A 26,112-nucleotide genomic window follows, 5' to 3' on the forward strand; every position below is an offset into this window, starting at 1 on the left:
AAGCATGTCCATAAATTGTTTTATGAATATTTAAAAAGTTTATTGCATAATAGAAATTTAAAATAGCATTTCAAACTTCAAAGTACAATGTGTTAATGGATGGAAAAATCAGTTTAACTAATCAAAATTGATAGGCCAAACTCATTTTACATTTCATTTTACGAGGAGTACTATTGATTGTTAAGAATATTTAGAATATCCTTAAAAAAAGAATAGTTAGAATTGTCTTGAATCAAAAGGAACAAACAAAGCCAAGCAATGAAGTGATCCCAAGTCCCAACTGTCACAGACTGTGCAAAAGCTTCTCTCTTAAATCTGTACCCCACCTCTCTATTTTATAGTTTCCACTTTCCACTTTCCCACACCAATCTTTGTGCTCACTCTAACATCTCTCACTTTTCCAAGCCTTGCAACCTTGCTTCCATAATTGTCTTTCTCTTTATCCCACTCTCTTCTATCCTCCAGTTACTCTCAGTTCTGTTTGTGCACACTATCAAGCCATGAAATCATCACCACCACCACTACCTCCATTCCTTACTATGCTCCTTTTCATCTTCCTCTTCCTCTTCCCCACCATTATCACCTCAATTTCTCCACCTCTCCCACCCACATCATCACCTTCTTCACCTTCCACTTCCACTCTTGACCCAAACCAGCTCAAAGCCCTTCAATCCCTCAACATCCCCACATCAAAAGACCCTTGCATCCAACCATCCTTCCACAATGTCACACTTTGTGACTCCTCAAAACCCTTTAGCCACCTCATTTCCCTAACCCTTTCCAACTGTTTAACTTATACTTCTCTCTCCTACAATGCCCTCAAATCACTCTCTACACTCCAATCCTTTCACCTCCTTAACTGCCCCATTGCTCCCATTCACTTCCCTCCTCAACTCACATCCTCTCTTATCTCCTTCACCTGCATCAGCAGCCTCCACAAGATCTCAGGAGTATGGCTCTCTCGCTTAGCGAACCTCACTGATCTCACTGTCTCAAATGTCCCAATTAAAGCTTCTGGTCCTTACGTTTTTCTTGCTCACATGAAAAAGCTCAAAACTTTAACCATTTCCAATGCCAATCTCACTGGTTTTCTTCCTAAATACATCCATTCCAACCTTACCCAAATTGATTTTTCATCTAATAAACTCAAAGGAAACATACCTTCTTCCATTACCATGCTTGATAGCCTTGAAAATTTGAATCTTTCTTCTAATGGGTTTAAAGGTGAGATACCCTCTTCATTAGGAGACTTGATTTCCCTTAAAAATATTTCCTTGGCCTCAAATTCTTTTTCAGGGTCTATCCCAGATTCATTATCTGCCATACCTGGTTTGGTTCACATGGATCTGAGTTCAAACCAGCTCAATGGGACAATTCCAAAGTTCCTTTCAGAAATGAAGAATCTCAAGTACTTGAATCTTGCTAACAACAACCTTCATGGTGTTGTGCCATTCAACTTAAGTTTTATAAAAAAATTGACAATGTTTAAGGTTGTTGGGAACAGTAACTTGTGCTATAATCATTCTGTTTTGTCTTCAAAATTGAAGCTTGAGATTGCTCCTTGTGATAAGTATGGGAAGCCAATGTCTCCTCCACCTGCAAAGAATTCTTTTGCAGATGATATTAGTGATTCAGATTATAGCGGTGATGATGATGATGATAGCATACACAAAAGAGAGCAACATCATGGACCAAACAAATTTGTTCTTGGAGTGGCAATTGCTCTTTCTTCTATTGTCTTTTTGATTGTCTTCCTAATCCTATGTTCAAAGTGCTGTCGCTGAAGAAACTTTTATTTTTATACTTCACATTATTTAGATTACGAAAAATTAATAATTTCGTTTGGTGCTCTGTTTATTATACAATGGTCATGGTTATAGATTAGGTGCAGGGTGGAAAATCAAAGAGAAAATGAAGAAAAAAAATGCTTCTTTTTTGTTTGGTTTGGTTGATAGTATAACAAAAGGCACCCAATAGAAATAGGAGAAGGAAAAGTAAGCAGTGAATTGGAATATATTTTTTTGTTTCTATTTATTACTATTTTAATATGTGTGTGCAGTTCAATCAGTTACAAAATGCATGGAATTCTTGGCTTGCAAGCTTCTCTTTTGGGAGTAAATGGCTTTGGCAAATTTGAGTCTTTTTAATTTTTATGTTTCTTGTTTTTATTTTTACTTCAATTAATTAATAAATATTACAATATTTTCAAAAACAGACTTAATAACTTTAGAAATTTTGAAAATATCACAATTTTTACCAAAAAGGGTGACTATATTAGTATGAGAGATGGTGGTCCCGGTGGATGTGTGATATCCAGCAAGATGTAATTAATTTGTTCCATAACCTTTTATTTCTCAACTTTTCTTTGATTCTGATGCTCTCTTGACCCAGTTAACCTTATTTTAAACTTTTTTTTATTTATAATATGCTTAAAAGATATTTAGAAGTTTTTATTTAAATTTAAAAATATTAAAAATTTAGAATAAAATATAATTAGGATATATAATTTATATTTGTATTTAAAATATATTTAGATTTATTCCTTATTTTAATATGAGATTTTACGCAAAAAGAAAAAACTTTTTTATACGAATATCACGTATAATTCCATTTTCACAAATAGAACCACAAAAAACCGCATCATATTGCACCAACATTAACCAATCATTGCCTATATTTTTTGTTGAAACTAAAATGAATATATATTATCATACTATTTCTATGCATACGATAAAATATGTCTAGAATAGCCAAAAACATCAAGATTACAATAGCAATTCCTCAATCCCTCAAACTCCTACCAATACTTACAGAAAGCCAAAAACAAAAAAACCCCATTATTATTACGACATAATTAGCTACCTCTATTCCTATATATTGCAAAAGGTTTAAATAGGCATGAGAGAGCTTTTAAATAGGAAATTCTTTTGTTTTGCAACTTCTTATTGAATGTTTGGATTTATTTATACTAAAGATACAAGTGCTTTTAGTAATATGAAATTAATTTTAAATGTATTTATGTGTGTCAATTTATCTAATTAAGAGTAAATAAATAATCTTTCTTTAAAGTCAAAATTTAATAAACTAAACCATATGATGTTTATATATATATATATATATATATATATATATATCATAAAAAAAAAAAAGAATTATAATTTTTTTTCTACAATTTTTTGGAAATTTTTATTATTTGTATGTTTTTAGATAAAAAAATTCAAAAAAAGAAATGGGAATTTTTTTCCCAAACCATTTTTAATAAAAAAAAATCACAATTTATTTCGTAGAAAAGTTTCGAAGAAAAATTTGAACCTTTTTCTAAATAAGTTTTTTAGTAAATAAATCTCAATTTTTTATTTACACAAAGTTGTTCAAAAAAGTATTGGAATTTCTTTTCCAACAATTTTTTTGTATAAAAAAATTTGAGATTTTTTGGAGAAACTTTTTTCAAAAACAAAAAATTTAAAAGAATATCGATTTTAAAATTAATTATGAATATAATCAATTTTATAAAATCAAATTATATGAATTTGCTATTAAAACCGGATATGATAAATAGTTTATATAAAGATTTTGATTGATTATATGAATATTGTGTCTATGAGCAACCCTAATTATACATTTTATAGGAGTGCAAGTTTCGGCTCTTAACTCTTGCCATAACATATATCAAAATTTTAAATCAAAAGGATATTCAAAAGTATATAATTTTATAATTGATATTTATTCATGTTTTAAAAGTATATAAACATATGGAATGGTTAAATATGATTTGGTATTATAAAATGATAAATTTTGATTTTGGTTTTTACATTATTTATTTTCTGTTTTTATCCTTTAAAAATATAAATTTTTTTATTTTTTGTCTCTAATGTCATAAGATGTTGATTAACTAGTGATGTGTCTTATGAAAAGTCATGTAACCATCTCACGTAACTACTGAAGTGTTGGTGTATCATATATCATTTGTCCGAGTAGTTCTCAATAATTCAAATAAATATTTTATTTAATAGTGAAAATTTATTGATACATTGAAAAATAAATCATCCATCTAAAAAAATAGTGCGATAAAGTATCAATTAATTTTTTATTTGCATGAAATAACAATGTAGGTCACTCATGTCATCCTTGAAACTGATTCTTTGCAAGTTGTTACCATGAAATCGATATCCATCCATATGTAATCTTGAACATCTTTTCAACGAAGTTCATGTTATAGCCCTTAAAATTTATGTAGACTATTATGCTATTTTGGTACATATTATTTTTACTAGTATTAGTTTATTAGTAAAAATACCCTGATAGTCATATCTTAGTTGTTTTTCTTTGTATAAATAAAAAACTTTGGTGTTATCTTATTTCATACTTATTTTATTGTAGATGGTTGTATATGAGCACGTTATCGGAGTTTGATTGTCTAGCTTTTTTGAGATTATGTAGCTTTTCTGAATATTTGTGATGCCTAAATCCAGTTTAATTAAAATACTAGTTTTGTAGTGTTAATAGCTTTTGCAGTTTTTATATCTATTATAATATTATAAAATAGACTATCAGATACTAGATACTATTGTGGCACATTATTTAATATTGTGTTATTTCATTTAAATATTGTCGCTTCAACAAAAATTGTAGCACATCTAAAAGGTACTATTTCATTCTCCCTCTTCCATCCTCCTTATTATATTTCACTTCTAATTTGCTTTAACACATATTTAACTACTATTATTAGTATTTACATATAATACTATGTATAATTATTCATGTGTCACGAGTTTTAAATTAAAGTAGAATTAGTTCATCAAAACTCATTGCTCTTACATCATTATTGTTAACAATTTTTTTATAGTTTTAACTCCAATAAATATATTGGTCCTTTTAAATGTTTCTCGAGAAATATATAAATGACAATAATATGTGAAAAATATTATGTATCATATATTATTTATGTTTATTTAGAAATTGGAAGACAATGGCACATATAATTTGTGAAAATTATTTTGTATCATATATTATTTAAATGGTAAATTAAGAAATAATTTGTTGTGTTTTTTACAGAGATGTTTTATGTTGTCAATTTTTGTTTTAAAATACTATCTATTTGAAGTTTCTAAATCTGTTTTACTTCTACTTAACTGTACATACACGAGAGTTGTCTGTGAAAATTCACAAGTCAGGTTATAAAGAAACCTCATACTCAAGATATTGGAATTTAGATTTGTCATTTCTTTTATAGGATTAGAATGAAATAAATACCAAATAACAAAATGATATATATATATATATATATATATTGTTCTAACAATATTTTTTTAATAATATTTTGACAATAAATTTATATATGTTCTTCTACATTTTATATTTTATAACAAGAGAGCAACTAGAGTTAAATTAAAATGTTAGTTGCAACTATTTTTATTATGATTAAAATAATACTCATTTTGTCATGCTCAATCATTTTTTTTTTAAAGTACGGCTAATCTAATTTTACAGCAGATAATTACATATATTAATATTTATTAAAATATTTTTAAATTTTTTAATACTAATTACATATATTAATATTTATTAAAATATTTTTAAGTTTTTAATACTAAATATGATTTATGAACTTTGTTTGTAGGATGGTCTTCACTATGGATTTATGTAAAAAATTATTATTTTTGGTTTTATGCATTTTAACCACACATTTGAAAGAATGATTTATTTCTTGACTGAACATTTTGGATGGTGATGAATGTTTAGCAATTAGTCTTTAAAATAATATAATAATTAGAAAAATGTAAATTTTAATAGATTATTGATTAATATATTAATTTTAACATATTATATTATTTGATCTATTATATAGACCATACATGATTAGTGGTTAATATTATGACTTTATACTTATTACTATATTTTAATGCGCATATATTTTTTTACATAATACTCTTTTTGTTTAACTTTTTCATAATCTTTAATGAATGAAATATGATATAAGACATTAAATTATAATCGGTTGATCAAACATTTTAATATTTTTTATTAGTTTCAAATCTTATTCATTTATTAAAATATAACAACACTTTAACAATAATAATTCTAAAATTTAATATATGAATTAACTGCATTTACGTTCTCCAAAATATTCTACATATTCTCAAATGTGTGTTTATAAACTCATATAATAATTACTCAAATAAACTTACTTAAAAAAAAATACTCTCCAAACAAAATCAATAAATTATATTATTTTTAAAATTATAAAATCTTATTTCTAATTATACTAATATGTTAAAGTCTATATATCCCGCACAACTGACCGTATTCTAGTGAACTATTATATTCCAACACAGTAACAAGTATCATCCAAAACAAATCTTAACTACACAAACTAGCGTCTAGAAATTAACCCTGGTTTCAGCTAAGAAAGATCTTATACCTTAAATGCACACAATCACACACAGTTTACAAATATCACATCATAGTACAAGGAGAATTGAGGACTAATGAGCTAATAATATGATCAATAATCATCTATAAAAAACTGCTCATCTAGATAAAGAGATATGGGAAGCATAAACTTCATGAGTGCACCAGCACCATACATGGCTGGAAAGCTCATTAACTGCATTATATTAACAGAATTTTTTTTTTTGAACATAGCTTGGTTGTGAAACCAGTAGCCAATTGCACCTCCACATCACCATCATTGAAACCAGTAACAGTGCCAACACAGCACAGGTAACAGTCATCCTCCTGACAACTCATTTGGTTCCCATTTTTAAGAGCAGCCTCCGATTTCGAGTTATTCGGAGATTTTTCTTTTTCTTTATCAGCTTGGTAACCAAACTGTTTTTGAGCCGCCTTGAACATAATATCACCGAAAAAACAGGAGTAGTCTGGGTGCTCTACAGGTTCATAGGCACTCACAGTTTCCTCCATTTGTCTCCATCCAAATCATTATTTGGTTTGGATATGGAAACAGTTTTCCTTTGTACCTTCACAGTATGCTCCTTTGCATCCACACATGGGACAACACCCCATCTTTGACTGCTAGTCTTAACAGGATCATAAGAAGCACCTTTTTCCAGCACAAACTGATGAGGCCAAAATTCATGTGTGTTATTCACTAGGAGTAAATTCTCTGGATCCAATCCTAAAGTATGTTCACCATTCTGCCACAGAATATCAACTTTAGTCTTTATCTTCCCAATTATATACAACTCCTCAATATAAGAGTTAAGGTTTCTTCCCGGACTCCTACACCCTCTTATCATACTATGCTCCATAGTAAGACTTCCTGTGGGCGCATGTTGAATAATCTGTTCTGCTTGGTCTGCAGCTGAGAGCATGCACCAGTCACCAAGCTGCCAGTTTGCTTGCGAAAAACACGACAATGTGGCCAAGTTTTTGGAATCTTGCCAGCATGGTGGGGCATTCGAATCACTACTGACAAGAACAGAAGCAAGCCAGTTAACAGACACCAAACCTGCATCTACAGCACAAACCGTTCCTTCATCATGATTGTCTCTCCAAGTTCCACATAACCATCCTGCAGATTTAGACGCACCAGAAGACTTAACCTTAACTCTCTGACCTGGATAGTATGGATACTGGGAATCTTCCGAAAATTTATTAGTCAGTGGTAAAAGCTTATCTCTTTCCAATGCAATAATATCAGATTTACCTCCATCATCGAACAGTACACTCACTTTGTCCACGACCCTTTGAACCTGACCGAGCCATGGCCCCTTAATCACATAATCACCTTCTGAAATGGAGCGAATCTTCAGAAGTTTCTTCGAGTTTACATTTTTTAATATGTTTCCTTTCACATTTTCCAAATCCACAAACAGATCAACACTTGTGACCCTTCCCATTTGTCTGGTTGGATCTGACAAGGAGCGGACCACATTGCCATGAACAAAAGCTCTCTCAAATGAGAGAAAATCATCAATCTTCCCAATGCTTTCCTCTAAACTTGAAAATATGCTCTGAGCTTTCCCACCATATAGAAAATCAATTTCCTCTTGATCCTCACTGCTGCTGCTGTCACTCGAAGTCTTCCGTTCTGAATCACTAGTGATAGCATCCATCAATTATATTCCTGTCATAATGTTTTGATAATAACATCAATGAAATTACAATAAAGTAACATGAATGGATACTTTAGAATGGCTGAAATTTTTTTAAGATATATATAGATGAACATTAAAATTAAATAGGGATTCAAGAACATGCTTACCTTCTCAAGAAAATGGAGAATCAAACCTCAGTGTCTTACTGTGATCACAAGTATGTTGATAATGGCTTCAATGGATAATTGTGCATAACAAAAACATATGTTTCTGATTGATAAAACTTTTTGTCACAGATAATCAGTATCTCCACAAGATTATCTTGACGAATGAAATCGGAGATCTGATGCCAAAGAAGATTTGCCCGCCAGGATAATAGGAATCAATCAAATGACTCCAAAATGCCAAAGGAGATGTGCCCAATTTAGGAGTGGAGTTTTTACAGAAATAAATTCTTCCAAGAACAAATATTAACTAGCTAGTAGCTACAACTATCAGACGATTTTTTTTTCCGGTTTCGAGGGGTAACTTGCTGGAAGGAAAATTTCTGCTGCTAGATAAGGCAAAACAAGATAATTAATAAATGCCAAAGGAGATTTGCCTTCAGAATAGGGTGGCGTTCTTAGAGTTACTTCTGAATGATAATACTTTAACATAAGGGAAAACAATGTTTCTCATTACTTTTACCATCTGAATCCAACCATAGGAAGTTCAGTAACTTTTGCCAAAGGAGATTTGTCCAACACATAGGAATCTTCAACATACATGAATATACAGAAAGGAATAAAATTTAACTTTTCCACTACAAAGCTTAAAACTCTCAATCAGGTTTATTTGAGTACCAAGGGAGAATGACTAATATCAAGAACCAAGATATTTTTTTTAATCAGGAATTCGTAGCCATTCAACAGAAATATTTTCTGCTCCTTGATTCACACCAAGAAGGAAAATTAGGATCACATTTGCCATTGACAAAAGGGCTTCAATAACCAGATCATTTCTAATGAACCTGCAACAAAAAGAAAGTATTGACTTTTCATATGTTCCTTCAAAATGAAAAGAAAATAGAAATAGTAAAAGAATGAAATAAATGAGAATTAGTAATTTTCTTAAGATTCCTTCCATCTTGATAAGTTATGAAATTACAAATTAAGATGCATGCATATCAATATCATAAATTAGTACAAAATCTGGTCTAGAAACCAGCTTTGGTAGGAAATGATTGTGCAGAACTCCTAGGTATTATGCAGCACAAATTTCATGAAAAAGATTGATGAAAAACAAATTCCCACAGTCTCTAGTTTTTTTTTATTATACGAGAAATGATTCCTACATCAGATGTATATTGAAAGCACATTACTACATTATGATAGCAAGTTACCATACCATGTGCCATGGCGTCAATATTACGGTTAGTATAAGCTAGATAGCAGAGAACCTACACAGCAGACAGGATACCCTGTTCAGTGTGCTATCAATCCAAGTCCAACTCACTTGCATCAAAATTGGCCCTCGGTGAATTTAATTGACATTTCTGAATTTGTAGATGTAACTTTTTTATTAAGTTAGTAACAAGCAATTAAACTGGTACACAAACAGTGTTGGTGGCGGATGTCTACCATTGATTCATTGAATCAAGATTGAATGGATTAAATGGAGAACTTCCACACTCTATTGAATATTTCTAATTTGTTACCAGAAACCTCTGCAAGAACATAAACCATCTTTGAAATGGTGAAACCGGTTTGAATCTCTCAACACAATTTCCCTCTTGGTTGTCTTGGACATAAACTTCCCAATCTCATGACACTCCCCGCATACTCTTCGATTCTTCGCGACTCTAACAGTCCTCCCAGGTGGCAAATTTAATATACCGAAAGCCATTGCTAACTTTTCGCTGTGTCCACACTGAATCACTTCCTTCTCCATTTCATCTGCATTGATCAATGCATACTTCAACTTAGTAGAAAAATCTCCATTTTTCATTTGCATTTTCAATTTTCTCAGCAACGTGTCTATTCTTTTCGCTTGAGGGTGTTTTGTGTTCCCAGCGACAAAGATATTAAATTTTCCTCGCACTTCTATCCAACTACAACCTGGATTTTGTTTGAATCCTCTTCTTTGCATCCTTTCTCGCAACTTTTTCGCTTCTTCCCACTTTTCTGCCTCTGCATATACATTTGCTAGAACAACATAGTATCTTGTGTTGTCTGGCTCTAGTTCAAAAACATGGTCTGCCACTTTTTCTGCTAGTTTCACATCATGATGGATCCTACACCCAGAAAGTAATGCACCCCAAATTGTAGCATTTGGTTTGATCGGCATCGATTCAATGAACTTGTATGCCTTCGATAGATTTCCAGCGCGGCCAAGAAGATCCACCATGCAAGCATAGTGTTCCAACTTCGGTTCGATGCTGCATTCATTTCTCATCGAGTTAAAGAATCTCCACCCTTCATTCAGTAATCCGGAATGACTGCAAGCATTAAGTATGGCAGTGAAGGACGACTCGTCGGGCTCAATACCTGCAATTCTCATCTTATTAAAAGTTGAAATTGCCTCATTTCCAAATCCATGCATTCCATATCCAGCTATCATAACAGTCCATGAAATCAGATCCTTTTTAGGAATCATATCAAAAAGTATCTGTGCTAGAACTAGCAATCCACACTTTGCATACATATCAACAAGTGCACATGCTACATGCAAATCCGAAAAGTACCCTCTTCTTAATATGTGTCCATGTATCTCTCTGCCTTTGTCTAAAGCTGCTAAGCCTGCACAAGCTGGAAGAACACAAGCCATTGTAATGTCATCAGGCTTTAATTGTTCTACCATGTCTGAAAAAAGTTCTAAAGCTCCATTGGGAAGTGAATTTTTCGAATAGCCTCCAATCATCGTATTCCACGAGACAATGTCCTTAGCTGGAATTTGAGAGAAAACTAAACGAGCTTCTTCCATGCTTCCACATTTTGCGTACATATTCATGAGAGCGTTAGCAACAGGCAAATTCGACACCATGCTATTCTTTATAACATAACTGTGTACATCCCTTCCTTTATCCAAAGAGTTGCTACAAGCACAAGCATGAACAATACTTGTGACAGTATAGATATCTGGTCTAACACCCTTGCTTTGCATTTCATCAAATAATCCAATAGCATCATCATATAGACCTTCTCGTACATAAGCGGCAATGATTGAAGTCCAAGAAACAATAGTTGTTTCACCCATCTTCACAAAAACTTCAGTTGCGCCATTTAAATTACCACATTTTGAATACATGTCTAGTAAGGTATTGCTAAACACAACTTCTCCACTAAAAGGAGCTTTCACTCCAAAAGCATGAAGAGCTCTACCAAGTGAAAGGTTTCCAATATTTGCACAAGCAACAAGTACACTAACCAATGTGGTCAAATCCACACCAACCCCCAAAATCAGCATCTGAATGAAAATCTCGAGTCCATTTCTGGAAAAACCATTCACAACACAACCATTTATCATAGAATTCCAGGAAACTACATCTCGGTCACTCAATTCATCAAACAGATTATGTGCACTCTCAACTCCACCAAATTTAAAATAAGCTGCAATTAGAGAGTTAACAACAGCAGTACTAGAACCAAAACCTAATTTTAAAACATAGCCATGAACCCTTTTACATTCCTTTACCTTTCCCAATGCAGTAAAACACTTCAATACACAAGTAAATGTATAAGAATCCCCTGCAATTCCCAATTTCTGCATTTTATTAAAAAGACCCAAACTTTCCCTATAATTACCAATCTTTGCATATTCAGACATCATAAGATTCCAAAGAAAAACCTTATCATTGAGAATCTCATCAAATATTTCTCTCCCTTTAACCAAATCACCACAATTCACATACATGAAGACTAGTTTTGCACCTAAAGCCCCTTTAATTGGAATACCTTTGGAAACGATAATGAAATGAATCCTTTTTCCATCTTCCAAAGATTTACGCTCAGCACAAAGCTGCAAAACGGAACAGTAAGTATTCAACCCAAGTTCATGTCTTGTTGACCTTATGAGCGATTCCATGGCGTTTCTGAGATCACCCATTTCGCAGAACTTGCAAATTTTAGCATTTTGGTCAGCGGTTACGTTGTGAGTGGTGTTGGCTAAAGATGAAGAGACACCGACACTGCTACGACAAAAAATGTTCAATTTGGAATGTAGCAGAGATGGTGTACGAGGCTGTTTGAAGAAGATGAAGTGATTATGAGATTTGGAATAGTTTGAATTGTCTTTAGGGGTATGACAAGGTGGAGAGGTGGTGGAGTTTGGTATGGTTTTTAACACACTTGACATTCCGCCACAAGAATGATGGATATGAAAAGTACGATAAAAATCTGGTTGCTAAATGTATTAGTTTTTGTTGTGAAAAAATTATTAATCAAACAAAAACTTCCAAATAAAAAAAATTCCGTTGCCGGGACTTGAACCCGGGTCTCTCGGGTGAGAGCCGAGTATCCTAACCAACTAGACTACAACGGATCATGTCTTTTAGTTTATGTTAGTCCTATATAAGCTAACATACATGAATGGTAGCTCTTTTTCAAAAGAGATATATTACCTCTATACTTAAATATAAGACTAAACTTGAAAGTAATATTTAATTTTTTAATAATTAATATTTATTTTACAAATTTATCAATTAAGAAAGAGAATTAGTTAATATGTTTATTAAAGTATTTATTATTGTTTACAGAAAAAAATTATCTTATAAAAAGGATTAAAAAAATTATCAACAGAATCTTATTTTACAGAGGCGGCGGTAACAGAATCTAAGTATTGTTCACTGTCACCGTTCAGGTAAATGACAAAGTTAATAAAATGGAGCCTATAATTCTAATTATATAGAATCTAACAATTATAATTTATCGTTCTCGGTTATTTATATTAATCAACGTGTATTATATATATAAAAGAGACCGTTTGACTTAGTAAGAATAGTTTTAGAAACAAAAATAAAATTATTTAGTAATTATTATTTTCATAAAGTTATTTGATAAAATATTTTCATAAAAAAAAAAAAAAAAAATCACAAATAACCGTACACAAATTTAGTGATTTTTTAAATTGAATTAATTAAATATTTAATTAAAAAAATTAATTTTAAAAAAGATAGTAAATACTGCAATAATTAATTCACATGTGAATCTCAAATTTAAAATAAAACTCTAAATTAATAATATTTAGATCAACTATGACTTAAGGACAATAACAAGTCTTTTTTATAATATACATAAGAAAACCATAAATAATCAAATTTACAAAGTTAGGCCGAACATTTTTTGAGCTTGTCATCTCTTTAATAATAAGGCAACATAAATTATTTAAAATTTAGTAACATCATAAATTATAAGTGGAAGAATTTGATTTAAATAATAAAAGAATCAATAGGTCTCTTAACGCTAGAGTGGGTTGGAATATTTACAATTTTTGAAAATAAAATGAAGGAAATATGAACATCGATGACAACCATATAACATTAGATTCTTCTTGAACTATAGCTGACAATCCAACCAAAAAATCAATATTAAAACGATAAAAGAAACAATGTGGAGATTCTCTTTCTGTTTGTTTGTTTGTTTTACAGCAAATTATGTATTGTTTCTATACAACACCTATGTCACAAGCAAAATATCTTATTTTCTCTTCTCCCTAAGAGAAAATGTAATCCTGCTATATCAATATCTATATTTCAGAACACATAAAGCACTCCAATCCAAAGAATTCAATTCAATAAGGAAACATTATCTTGTAGTGGAATTCCAAGGCTTGCATTAAGGGTACATACCCTGTGAAATGTGAACTTGGACATGGTTAATTAATCAATGCCACCCCTTTAAATAACAGTACGCGTGATGATGTACTCATCATATAGACAAGGAAGAATAGTTTTTGAATCCATAGTTAGAACAGCCTTAGATGAAAGAACCATGGCAGAACAAAAGCTATCACCAGGCACGCCATCAAGAAGTTACAGAATGGCTGCCCGTGCCAGCATCCAACCAACCTGCGCGGTGATGTACTATTATTGTCGATGAATTCACTTTCATTCCATTCTTCCATAAATCCATCATCAGTTACATCGGAAACATTTTTTGCAGTCTCTCCGCATATTTCACAAGACCTGTTTGATCAGAAAATGTAAACAAAAGGACTAACATAGAACTAAGAAACCTCAGCATTATTCAGCTAAAAATCTAGCATACACATGAAAGACAAACTAAGAAGAAAATTAAGATATAAGCAGCGCGTACACAAACAAGAGTAAATTTTTTATCACCAAAAGTTAAAATTGAGCACACATCTAAAGCATAATGTGAATGTTGTAAAAAATGTAAACAAAATTGTAGGCGGTTGAAACTCTCACAAAGCTCTAGATAGAAAGTAAGTGAAGAGAAGAGGACTTCAGGTTGTATTCTCATAAGCAATAACCAAATCTTCCCAACTAGTAACACAAATTAAAAGTGGGATGTTTATTCAGAATCATCTTGGAAAATATAGCAGTTGGAAAGACAACCTAGCTGGCATTCATTCTTCAATTTATCAATTTTTTGCTTTTTCTTTTGTAGGGAATGGATGGAGGAAAAGGGGCAGGAGTAGGAGAAACATTGTTATGCATTACTCTTTCAAAGAATCATGGAGACAAGAAGAGTACTTTTTCATGAAACATCAACATGTAAAATGCATGCAATCATATTTTAGATACTGAACAAGTCCATTGTGAATTTCTCATGCCATCATTTGAAAATTTCTCAAACCAAACAAGTCCCGAAAATCCTTACAAATAAATCCCTATGGCATTGTGAATTCAAAATATAAGTACACTACATCATGATTCATGAACAAGGTTAACATTGCAAGCATTTATTCAAAACTCAATGAAACAGATAAATAAATACATATTGATGTAAGAACTAGAAATAAACAGATATTAACAAAAGAAAAAGTTACCTGTTTCCTTTAATCTTGAACCATGCCTCAGCGCAATGACTGTGTGCAATGCCTAACTCATCTTTACATGCACAACCAAGCACAATCAAACTTGTACTATTATTATCATTATTTGGAGTGCCAACAGCAGTTGCTTCAAACGGTTGTCCAGAGGCCAGATGGCAAATCCTACAAATCATTTCACCATCCAAATTCTCGCTAAAATCTTTGCAGTCACCGCAGTTCATATCAATCACACATGAATTTTTATCTATCTCAGACAGCCCTTTCGGTGCCTTAATCGATAACTTGCTCAACCCCGATTCATTAGTTTTAGCTACCAATTTTCTATTATCTCCATTGAGACACACAACATGAGCTGAAGAATCTATTACAACACATGTCTCAAGTGTTTCCTCATTAGCCAAATTACTTGAATTATAACTCGACCCTTGATCAGGGCCGTGCAATTCATCATTGATTTTTTGTGGATCACCACCAATGTTCCGACCCTTAACTTCTAAAACTCTCTCCTTTAGCTCCTCATTGAATCCAAGATCATTGCACATCTCTTCTGAAGTACCATCTTCACCACATAAACCAACCCTATCACCCAAGCTATGTCTAGTTCCCACATCAGTTGCAGCTCCTTCAACCAAATGGTTCAAATTCTCATAAACCCCTTTATCAACATGATCCAACATCTCACCACTACCTTTACTTGTAGCCTCATCCATAACACCAACACCAATTCCTTCCACTCAGTATTTCCAAACCTGAAACAAAAAATCCCTATAAACATGCATCCCACAATGATAAACTCAACAAAAAGAAGAAAAAAAACAACTTTCTTATTCTTATTTACAGGGAATGAACAATGTGATCAAATGAAAGGTACAAAATCCATATATCTGGAAGACCCATTTCATGATTTGAGACATAATTTACAGATATTCTTGCAAAATAATCAAAAAACAAAAAATGGATTATCACCAATAAGGTATATCACTCCAATAAGCCATAAAGACAAGGAATTACCTCAAATAGAAAGAAAAAATCAATCTGGGTATGTTTCAATCCAAGCACAAAATGTTAAAGCTATGTTCTTTGCACCTGGTTGTAGATGTTAGTATATTATAAATTTTTAATATATGAAAAATGGTAGCAAGGTTAGGTAAGGAAAGTAACTGAGAAATGGTAAGAAAAAATAAAAGAGATTGAGTGTATTTGAATTATTTGATGGAATGAGTTGGTGTATAAAGCAAAGGATAAGAAATTAAGGGTTTGTCTTTATTCCATTCTTTAACATTAAAACCCTTTTACTTTTACGGTATGCAATGGCTTAATACAGAATCATAAACAGAAAAAATAGGAAGATATGTTCCATGCTTTTACACTAAACAAAACAAGATGACAAAAACATAACTAAAGGAAATCATTACTGTAATAAATATATACAAAAAGAAGTTAATATTTATCGATTTATGACTATTAATTTCAATTAATGTCGATTTAAACTGACGATACCGAAACTGGAAAATATCTTAATGTTTTATTTTGCATAAATCATTAACTTAGTACTGAAATTGTCACAGTCATCATTTTATTACTGAAATAATAAAAAACGTCCCTAAATTATGGAACTGAATATTTTAACGACACACCTCATTCATTTCGACGATTTTTAACTAGTTAACACGTTACTCTAAGTCCGAATCAAATTTTTTATAAAAAATTACTTTTATTAAATGGTTAGTTTTTTTAATTTAATTTTTAATGAAAAAATCTCTCCTATTATATATATGATATTATTATTTAATATTTAATATCAGTGGTGGAGTTTGAACAAATTCTTTAGAGATGATAAATTTTTAAAATTTTAATTAATAATTGAATTGTACAAATTTGTTATATAAAACAAAATTTACAAGAGGTGAGAGAATTAGATTAAGAAGTTGCAAAAATTTGGGAGATGTAGAACTAGAAATGTAATATATCTATGTTGTTAGTGACTTTGGAGAGGGAAAAACAAATCTAAACCTCAATTTGATCCTATTTATAATTTTTCTCACAAAATCAGCAATATTTATCTTATATTTTTGTATAATACAAAAATTTATTTCATTATTTTTAATATATATTTATATCAAATATTTATCTTATACTTTTTATGTATTAATTAAAAAAAAATTGTCACGTGACTTTATATATATACATATATATATATATATATATATATATATATATATATATATGTTGTATACTTTTTATACATCATTTATAATATTTTTAATATATATCAAAAATAAATATTTTGTGTGTATTTTATTTATGTAGCAGTGGTAAATATCAATCTCATAGTTTTTTATATTTATCAATAACAAATATATATCTCATATTTTTTTATGTTTCAGTTATAAATATTATTTCGTATTATTTTAATATTTCTCATATGTTTTTTTATATGTATTAGTGACAAGTCTTAATCTCATATATTATTTATTTATTTATTTATTGCTAACTATATTTGTCTCGTGTTTTATTTTTTATCATTAATGACAAATATTTAGTGTAGCATATTTTTATTTTACAAATACAACTTTTACAGTTTTATTTAAATAAATGGTAACTTTTAAATGCTTAATTTCTATAAACCATTTTATATTTTGTCAAAAATAATATTTTAGTTAATTAATAAAATTAATTTTTTATCATTCATATTCTTACTACATTTAAAAAAAAAAAATTAAGAGAATTCAGAATTGTGGTGTATTGTGTGCGCCATGCTTTGGGAACCTCATCTCATCCCAACCCCAAAGTCTTTATTTTGTCATCATATATATTTATCGTTGCCACTTCACCCGAGTTTATCCTTTTTTTACAAACTAACAAAAAACAAATGTGTTAAAACACGTGTGATGCGTTATTGATACTCAATAAGTAATTTGTTCACACTTAAAATAAATTTTATTTTATGTATTAGTGATAAATATTATTTTATATTTATAAGAAATAAATATTTATTTTATATTTTTGTATGTATTAATAAAAAATATTGTCTCGTTATATGTAATTTATTAGCGATAAATATTTGTTTAGTATTTTTTATGCGTCAATAATAAATATTTGTTTTATATTTTTTTATTTATAAAAATGTATTTTACATTTTGTTAATATTTAACATATATTTATCTTGTATTTTTAATATTTAACAACAATAAATATTTGTGTTGAATTTTTTCAATATTTATTAATATAAAATATTTGACTCATTTTTTATTTATCAACGATAAATACTTATCTTGTAAGTTTCTATATTTATCATTGATAAATATTTATCTAAAATATGTGTATTGTATTATTTTTTTATATTCAGTTGATGGTTTAAATTAAATAGAACTATTTCAATTTTTTACTATTGATTTTTTTTTTAGTGTTCTTATTTCGTATACTGATAGTTTAAAACTATAGAGAGTATATAGTTGAAAAAAAATAAAAGATTGATATAGGAATAAATAATAAAAATAGAGTAAATAAGCATATGGTACAATGAATAAAAATATATTTTTTAAATTAATAATTAATAAAAATAATTTATTTTATTATGTCATGTCATTCAAATAATGTAAAGTTAAATAATTTGATATAATATATTATTGTGATAGATGATAGTGTCACTGGAGATCTCTTTTAACCTATAATAATAACACATTTTTTTAATATATATATATATATAAGAGAGGGAAAAAAAAGTTTTTGTGGAAAATAAAATGTTGCTTTTTTGGTAATTTTATTTATAGGGTGGTTATTTTTTTTATAACATTTTTTCTTAGAAATAAATAAAAATACTTAAACACAATAAATTTTTTAGAACAACATCGATATAACATATTGTGAAATAAAAAAGTGATTTTGTTTTACTAACAAACCGTCCATTTTAAATAGTGTGAAACTATAACTAAATCAATAACAAACCGTCCATTTTAAATAGTGTGAAACTATAACTAAATCAATAGACAATTAATTTATTTAATTAAATTCAGTTTGGACTAATAGACTAAAAAAAATCAATTTAATTAATTTTAATTAAATTTTGTAATCTATCAATTAATGATTTGATTTTTATATCCTAAACAAAACTCACAACACACAGTACATTTTTTATTTTATTTTTTTGTGTAATTTTTCTTGTAGGTTAAAAATTGTTGGGACTTTGTGGTAGTGATTTGGGGTGGCAATGACCACTCCTATTCCCAATATAGCTCTACTGCAGTTTACCACGCCCTATAATTCACATGTCTCACGTGCGTATAGCCACTCCTATTACCAATAGAGTTCTCTTTCTATATTTTGAGATAAAAAAAAATAAAAATAAACAATGATACATATAAATATTTCAGAAGGCAATCAAAATTAATTAGCTAATCAAAATATTAATCTTATCAATCAAATTATTATTTTTTCCATAAATATAAACGATTAAGAATAATGTGTAATCTACAGTCTCTAGTTGCATCCATCTTCATAAAAAATATTTGGTGTTGTTAACTCATATAGACTATAAGTGATATTTAATTTGGACAATTCAATCACGTATTGACAAAGACATGTGTAAAATTGATATAGCCTTGAATTTTATGATAGCTTCTAAAAATCAATTATTCAAGATATGGTATCTATTAAACGGAGTCCTTTTGAAAACATGATAAGAAAAAAAGAAAAAAAAAGATATAAGTCGAAATCATTTATTTAAAAAAAAATGAATCGGGGATACAGTGAAAAATATGGTTTTAAAGCATCCTCTTTAATAAATAAGGAATAAAAGACTGTAAGATAAAAGAAAAAAAGTAAGTGTAATTTTGTGTGTGTTGTTTTTGCTGTTTACAACATCTTTTGACTATTCAGTCAAAATAAAACCTATTGAACATATACAGGATATTTGTCACATACAATGGCTTGCATATAAATTGTTTAGAGAAATTTCTGTTCGAACTTTGACTAATATTTTTGCTATAATTTACTTATTTCCTAGCGGAATTTCTAAAAACTATAATTCATTTATCTTATAAATCTAACGATTAAGACAAATTAATATATATATATATATATATATATATATATATATATATAACTCCTATATAATTTCATTAATATATCTTAAAAATTGTGTATACTTGCACTATATAGATAAGAACAAGATATCCGTGTGAACTTTATAAAATAAAAATCCGTGCGACAGAAGAAGAAAAAAACACAATAAAAAAGGTGAAATAAGAACAAGATATCCGTGTGAGTCTACCAAGTCAAACAAAATGAATTTCCAACGGGAGATAGGTAAGGTAACAACAAAAATCTACATTTTCTTTTTATTTAGTGGTAATTATTACTCTATCAATCATGAATCAATAAAACCAAATAAAACAAACAATATGATCAACAGTTTTTTTTACATTAAATCCTTTAGAATTCTTAAATGAAACAGAAATAATAAAAACGCGATCGAGGAGGAAGTGGAAGAGAAATTTTGTCTTTCTTATTAAGCAATAAGTTTTAATTAACTATATATCTTCAAGATTTCTACTATGCATAAGCAAGTTTTAATTAACTATATATCTTTAAGGTTTCTACTATGCATGCCCGCAACTTAACCTTCCACCTCTTCATTTTGTTAAAAATTATATTTTTGTATTTTTTAATTATTTATAGAATCCTCAAACAAAATTAGCACTCATTTTTCACTCTACTGTTCAAAAGTTTACAAATTTTCAAAATATAAAAAATAATTTTTCTTAATTTCGAAACAATTATTTTAAAATTTTCAAACGTTTAGAATAATATTAAAATTTCAAAATATGTTTTTTTTTCTAGATTTTGAAATGTTTCTATCAATACGAAACTTTTAGAATGTTAATTTTTAATTTTTTTTCAAAACTTTCGAAACATTAAAATGGAAAGTTTAAAAATAAAAAGTTTGTTAATTAAAAAAATAGAAAGTATATATGCATGGAAAAATATATAAATAGAAAGTTGATATAAATGAAAAAATATATAAATGGAAAATTTATATCAACAATTAAAAACGTTCAGAATCAGGACAAATCTTTAGTAAATTGTTAATTTCAAAAGTTTATAACAATTCTAAAATTTCGAAATTTTTGCGAATGTTTCATTTCGAAATCCTCGAAAGTTTGAAAATTTTCGAAATTTCATTTCGAAAATTTCTAAATATTCGAAAGTTTCAACGATTTCGAAAAAAACTTTATTTCGAATATTTCATAACTTCGAAAATTTGAACGATCTGGACAATTTTCATTTTGAAAATTTCAAAAAATTCGAATATTTCAACAATTTCTAGAAAACTTTCGTTTCAAACATTTCATAACTTCGAAAGTTTGAATAATCTGAAAAATTTCAAAAACATCATTTCGAGCATTGCAAATTTTTGAATGACACTTACTTTTTTATTTCGAATATTTTGATAATGTAAGAGAATTTTGTAAAGTTTCGAAAGATGGTGAAAAAATGACTATTAAATTTTTGTAAGGGTTTTACGGATAATAAAAAAAGAACAAAAATGTAATTTCATGGGAGATAGGGGGGTGGGAGGTTAAAGTGTGGGGGGTGCATGGTACAAACTTCTATATCTATACTTTAATTAGGGGTGTACGTGGGTTGAGTTGGGTTGGTTTTGAAAAAACCCGGTACCCAACTCAAATCGATTATGTTTGGGTTGGGTTAAGTTCTAAACCTGTATTTTTGCATTTAACCCGAACTGACCCGACCCGATCAAGAACGGGTTGGATTGACGAGTCATACATAAATAATAACATGCTCTTTATTTTACGGGAAAATATATTGAATGAAAATATATTTAATACTTGAATGTCTCAAAAATTATAAAATTTCAATCACATCATTCAATTCTTTAAAAAATCATCAAAAGAATAAGTTATTAATATAAAAATCAGTTATTAGACGCATGAACACCTTGCATTAGAATTTATATAAAAATCAGTTATTAATAATATATTATTATAACTAATTTGTATAAAAATCATAATAGTTGTGAGCACACGCGTAACAAAAGAAAAAGGTGGACGGCGACGCAACTTCAAGAAACTGAAAATCTAAAGAAGAAGAGCAATAAAACTCTAATGAACGGCTCGGACTGTCAAAAAAAATTTAAATATATAGTTATCGGGTCGGGTCGACGGGTTTAATTTATTAAACCCATTACCCAAACCAAATATAAGCGGATTTTAACGGATTGGGTTGGGTCAGACCCAAAAGTGGCTGACTACGGATGAAAGAGAATTCTACCATGCACCCCTCCATTTTTACCTCCCACCCCCTCATTTTTTTCTAATGACTATTTTACCCTTTTTAATTTATCACTCTCTTTTCTCACCCCACTTTCGAAAATTACAAAATAATTCTTAATATTCGAAAGTTTTAAACTTTCCAAATAATTAAAAGTGAGTTTTATTATCTATTCGGAACTTTTGTTAAATTAGAAATTTTCGAAATATAATTATACAGAAATAATTATCAATTTCGAAACTTTCGATGAATATGAAAGTTTCGAAGTTAACATTTCCATAAAGTTTCGAAAGTTTGGGTTGAGTTGGGTGGTCGGGTTGACGAGTCGACCCACACCCATGTACACCCCTAACTTTAATCAATAATAAATCTAAAAGAAATACTTTCTAATTGCTCTTTATATCACATGTTTCCTCACAATTTATCTCATAATAATAATAATAATAATAATAATAATAATAATAATAATAATAATAATAATAATAATAATAATAATGTACTATATATAGGAAACAATGAAAAAGCAACAATCAGTCAATCAAAAATAATAATTTCTTTAAATTTACGATTAAGAATTGTTTCTAAATTGATTTACCTATATTTGACTACAATTATTAATATTCCAAAATTAAAATTCTTTAAATATTACTATAATGATAACTAAAACATTGATTTTCATGTTTTATACTTTGGATTATAAGATTGTATCAAATTAATCTGAGGTGTTTTTTTTTTTTAATATGTTCATATAAACTATTATTCCACAACTAAAAATAATTTTAGAAAAAATTATGAATGATAATGCTTTGTGAAATATTCATTCCAATTTCCAAGTATTAATCCACAACTAATTATTTATCAAAAAACACATAATACATGTAAAAATATTGTGTAAGGTCAACTAATATATATTATAATATCATTTTATTATAATCGTTATTCTTAACATAAAATTTATTATATAACAACGTACGAGTTTCTACACTATTTTATTGAAAATTAAAAGATAGAAAGTAATAATTAATTTTTTTATTTAATACATTAAATTTATAAAAAAAAAAACAAAAACTCATTCTTTAAAAATATTTTAAATTTTTTAAGGTTTTAAAAAAAACAAATATCTTAATAACAACTGTTATGAAAAGTTGACAGTTATGTGACTTAAGTGCTAACGAAGGACACAAATCATTTACGTATTAAGAATGAAAAACAAACATATATGTTTCAATCTATCTTACTATTTCTTTGCACTTGTTTTTTTCTTCTATGAATCGATATTTATATCAGAAAAAATATTTATCAATAAGAAGCTAAAATCTGATTTGTTTCAGGCAATTGATCTCAAATAAATCAGACAAAATTAGTTATTTCTATTTTAATAAAAATACCTTAACCAATAACTAAGTTGTCAAATATTAAAATCTTGAAGAAAAAAAAAATGATAGTACATATTTATGGGTCAATCTTTTAAGATTATCAGAAAAGTAATTAATTAGATAAAATGATTTATTACAATATAAGCTGTTTCGATTTAACTAGAAAAAAAAAACATTTTTTAGATTTTTAATTATAATTAAATCAGAATTTTAAAAATTACACCCAAAAATACAAAAAAAAAAAATAATAATAATTGATTGAACTAATTATAGTTGAACCACTTCAATTTAATTCAATTTAATTTTTTAGATTTTTAATTATAATTAAAATTATTATTTTAAAAACTAAATTGAAAATGCGAATGAATCGAATACAAAATCATCAACCGTCCATATTGGTAGTTTTTTTATTAATTTTATTTTATAAATTGATTGAAACTATTAAAGTTGATATTTTAATAAAAAAAAGTGAATATTCTATCAAATAATAAGTGAAAATAGGCTTTAAACAACAGACTTTGAACCGTTAAATAGAGAAAAATAATTCTCTAATCTATATTTAAACTCAATAGAATGAATGTAAAATTCACATAAAAAGATCTATGTATTTCTTTATAGAATAAATTAACTCAATATTTAAGTATTGGAACATAGAGTATGTTAATGTATGAATTTAAAAATTATTGAAGTCTTTCATTGAAAAATTCTCAAATTTTGAATAGTTTTTAACTTTATAAATTCTAAAGTCCCACATTGAATAGAAAATATATGCGAGTTTGCTTTTATCACTATATAATGACTTTCAAACTCTTGTAAAAAAATACATCAAAGTTAGATGCATTTCTCATCTTTCTCTTTTATTTCTTTTATATTATGCTCGACTTATTTCTGAGCCATTTCTCCTATTTCTTTCTATCCCTTCGATATTTTAAAGCGGTTTGGTACCGTTGTTCCTTCGATTAGTGGTGGTTATTATGTCGTAGTCCTGTCGATTTTTGAGCGATTCTTATGCCGTAGTCCTGTTGTTTTTTAGAGCAGTTGTTATGGTTTTGTATCGTAGCCCTAATACCACTATCCTTTTAGAGCATAGTCATGTCGATTTTTTAGTGGTCCTAATACCACTATGAGCGGCTTGTGTGTCGTAGTCTTTTATAGTGATTTTTGTGTCGTAGTATTTTAGAGCGATTTTTTATGTCGTAGTCCTTTTGATTTATGAGTGGTCATAGTAACATATTGCAAATGACTTTAATCGTCATATTGAGAGTGACTTTAACCGCTAAATTGAAGATCTAATTTTAGAAAGATTTTCTACCATACTCCAATACAGTGAATCTGAGCTTTGCTGTTTTATTATAGGGACTTTATGGTTGATAGTATGTACAATTTGAGCACTATCACAATTTGGACACCATTTGATTAATTAGATAAAATGATTTATTACAAATAAGTTCTTTCAAATTTTTTATATGATATATAGAAGTTGACTTGTATTTGTTTATATTAATTAATAGTAAAAATCAATTTTTTAATCTTCTCTCTCATCTACCAAACTCATTGTTTAGAAGTTTCTAGAAACAACTTTTCATTTTAACTTTCTTAAAAAAAAATATTTTCATTTAATTAAAAAAAAATTGTTTAGATTTTTAATTACAATTAAATCAAAATTTTAAAATCAAACCAAAAAAATAATAATAATTAGTTGAACCAATTAGAGTTGAACCGCTTCAAATTAATTCAATTGAAATTTTTAGATTTTTAATTAAAATTAATATTTTAAAAGTCAAACTGAAAATGCGAATAAATCGAATGCCAACAAACCGTCAACTGTCCAGATTGGTTGTTTTTCTTTTTGTTGATAAATTGATTAAAACCATTAAAATTTATATTTTAATTAAAAAAAATGAATATTCTATCAAATAATCAGTGAAAACATGCTTTATACAACAGTATTTGAACCGTTAAAGAGAGAAAAATGATTCTCTAATCTATATTCTAACTGAATAGAATGAATAAAATCCACATAAACACATTTATGTGTTCCCTTATGGAATAAACCAACTGAATATTTAACTCACTGAATGACTTAACTCTATTGTAAAACTCCACCTCAAGGTATTAATATACTTGGTCTACGGTTCTACTAATAGTAATAATAGTAATAAAATGAATGAATTAATAAGAAACACATGTTTGAAAGAAAAAGAACAAAACAGACTTTTTGTTCTGTATTTATTATATGAAATTAATAAAATTCATTCTAAAACCAATGATCGATCATCATCATATAATACATGCTTTTCCTCTAACGTCTCTCTAAGATTTTGAAATTTTCTTAGGATGGAGGGAAGAAACGGTTGAGATTGAAAGGGAGGGAATAGAACTCTTCATTC

The 26,112-nt window shown here is 28.5% G+C and overlaps 4 protein-coding genes, 1 non-coding gene and 1 pseudogene across 5 annotated transcripts in view; 1 reads left to right on the forward strand and 5 right to left on the reverse strand.

Annotated features, from left to right (window-relative positions):
• The first annotated feature begins 95 nt into the window (after nt 1-95).
• On the forward strand, nt 96-2,102 carry LOC101496124 (receptor-like protein 51). Its single transcript, XM_004504233.4, has one exon. It carries the CDS (start codon nt 501-503, stop codon nt 1,782-1,784), a length of 1,284 nt encoding a protein of 427 aa, XP_004504290.1. The 5' UTR covers nt 96-500; the 3' UTR covers nt 1,785-2,102.
• Nucleotides 2,103-6,381: 4,279 nt separating this feature from the next.
• LOC101495801 (probable ubiquitin-conjugating enzyme E2 24) lies at nt 6,382-9,586 on the reverse strand (annotated as a pseudogene).
• Nucleotides 9,587-9,599: 13 nt separating this feature from the next.
• LOC101495248 (pentatricopeptide repeat-containing protein DOT4, chloroplastic) lies at nt 9,600-12,429 on the reverse strand. Its single transcript, XM_073370182.1, has one exon. The coding sequence runs from the start codon at nt 12,390-12,392 to the stop codon at nt 9,753-9,755; it is 2,640 nt and encodes an 879-aa protein (XP_073226283.1). The 5' UTR covers nt 12,393-12,429; the 3' UTR covers nt 9,600-9,752.
• A 76-nt stretch (nt 12,430-12,505) lies between these two features.
• TRNAE-CUC (transfer RNA glutamic acid (anticodon CUC)) lies at nt 12,506-12,578 on the reverse strand. The gene has a single exon. It is a non-coding gene; the product is annotated as a tRNA-Glu (tRNA).
• A 971-nt stretch (nt 12,579-13,549) lies between these two features.
• Nucleotides 13,550-16,254, reverse strand: LOC101496453 (uncharacterized). Its single transcript, XM_004504234.4, has 3 exons — nt 16,065-16,254; nt 15,048-15,802; nt 13,550-14,220 (listed from the first exon to the last, which is right to left on the reverse strand). Exons 2-3 carry the CDS (start codon nt 15,761-15,763, stop codon nt 14,001-14,003), a joined length of 936 nt encoding a protein of 311 aa, XP_004504291.1. The 5' UTR covers nt 15,764-15,802; nt 16,065-16,254; the 3' UTR covers nt 13,550-14,000.
• Nucleotides 16,255-25,911: 9,657 nt separating this feature from the next.
• LOC101496782 (nucleobase-ascorbate transporter 2) overlaps nt 25,912-26,112 on the reverse strand; it is a 4,546-nt gene continuing 4,345 nt past the window's right edge. The window contains exon 14 of the mRNA XM_004504235.4: nt 25,912-26,112. This exon is cut by the window's right edge and continues 149 nt beyond it. Within this exon, the coding sequence (XP_004504292.1) occupies nt 26,055-26,112 (58 nt within the window). The 3' untranslated portion in view covers nt 25,912-26,054.

Source organism: Cicer arietinum, chromosome 6, assembly GCF_000331145.2.
Source record: "Cicer arietinum cultivar CDC Frontier isolate Library 1 chromosome 6, Cicar.CDCFrontier_v2.0, whole genome shotgun sequence".
In the NCBI taxonomy this organism is placed as follows: Eukaryota; Viridiplantae; Streptophyta; class Magnoliopsida; order Fabales; family Fabaceae; genus Cicer; species Cicer arietinum.

What these genes read in the sequence shown, in the direction of transcription:
- LOC101496124 (XM_004504233.4), top strand. Translation starts at nt 501, where the DNA reads ATGAAATCATCACCACCACCACTACCTCCATTCCTTACTATGCTCCTT.
- LOC101495248 (XM_073370182.1), bottom strand. Translation starts at nt 12,392, where the DNA reads ATGTCAAGTGTGTTAAAAACCATACCAAACTCCACCACCTCTCCACCT.
- LOC101496453 (XM_004504234.4), bottom strand. Translation starts at nt 15,763, where the DNA reads ATGGATGAGGCTACAAGTAAAGGTAGTGGTGAGATGTTGGATCATGTT. An exon ending in TTCAAGATTAAAGGAAACAG is followed by an intron (nt 14,221 to 15,047) that starts GTAACTTTTTCT and finishes CTGATCAAACAG; the next exon opens with GTCTTGTGAAATATGCGGAG.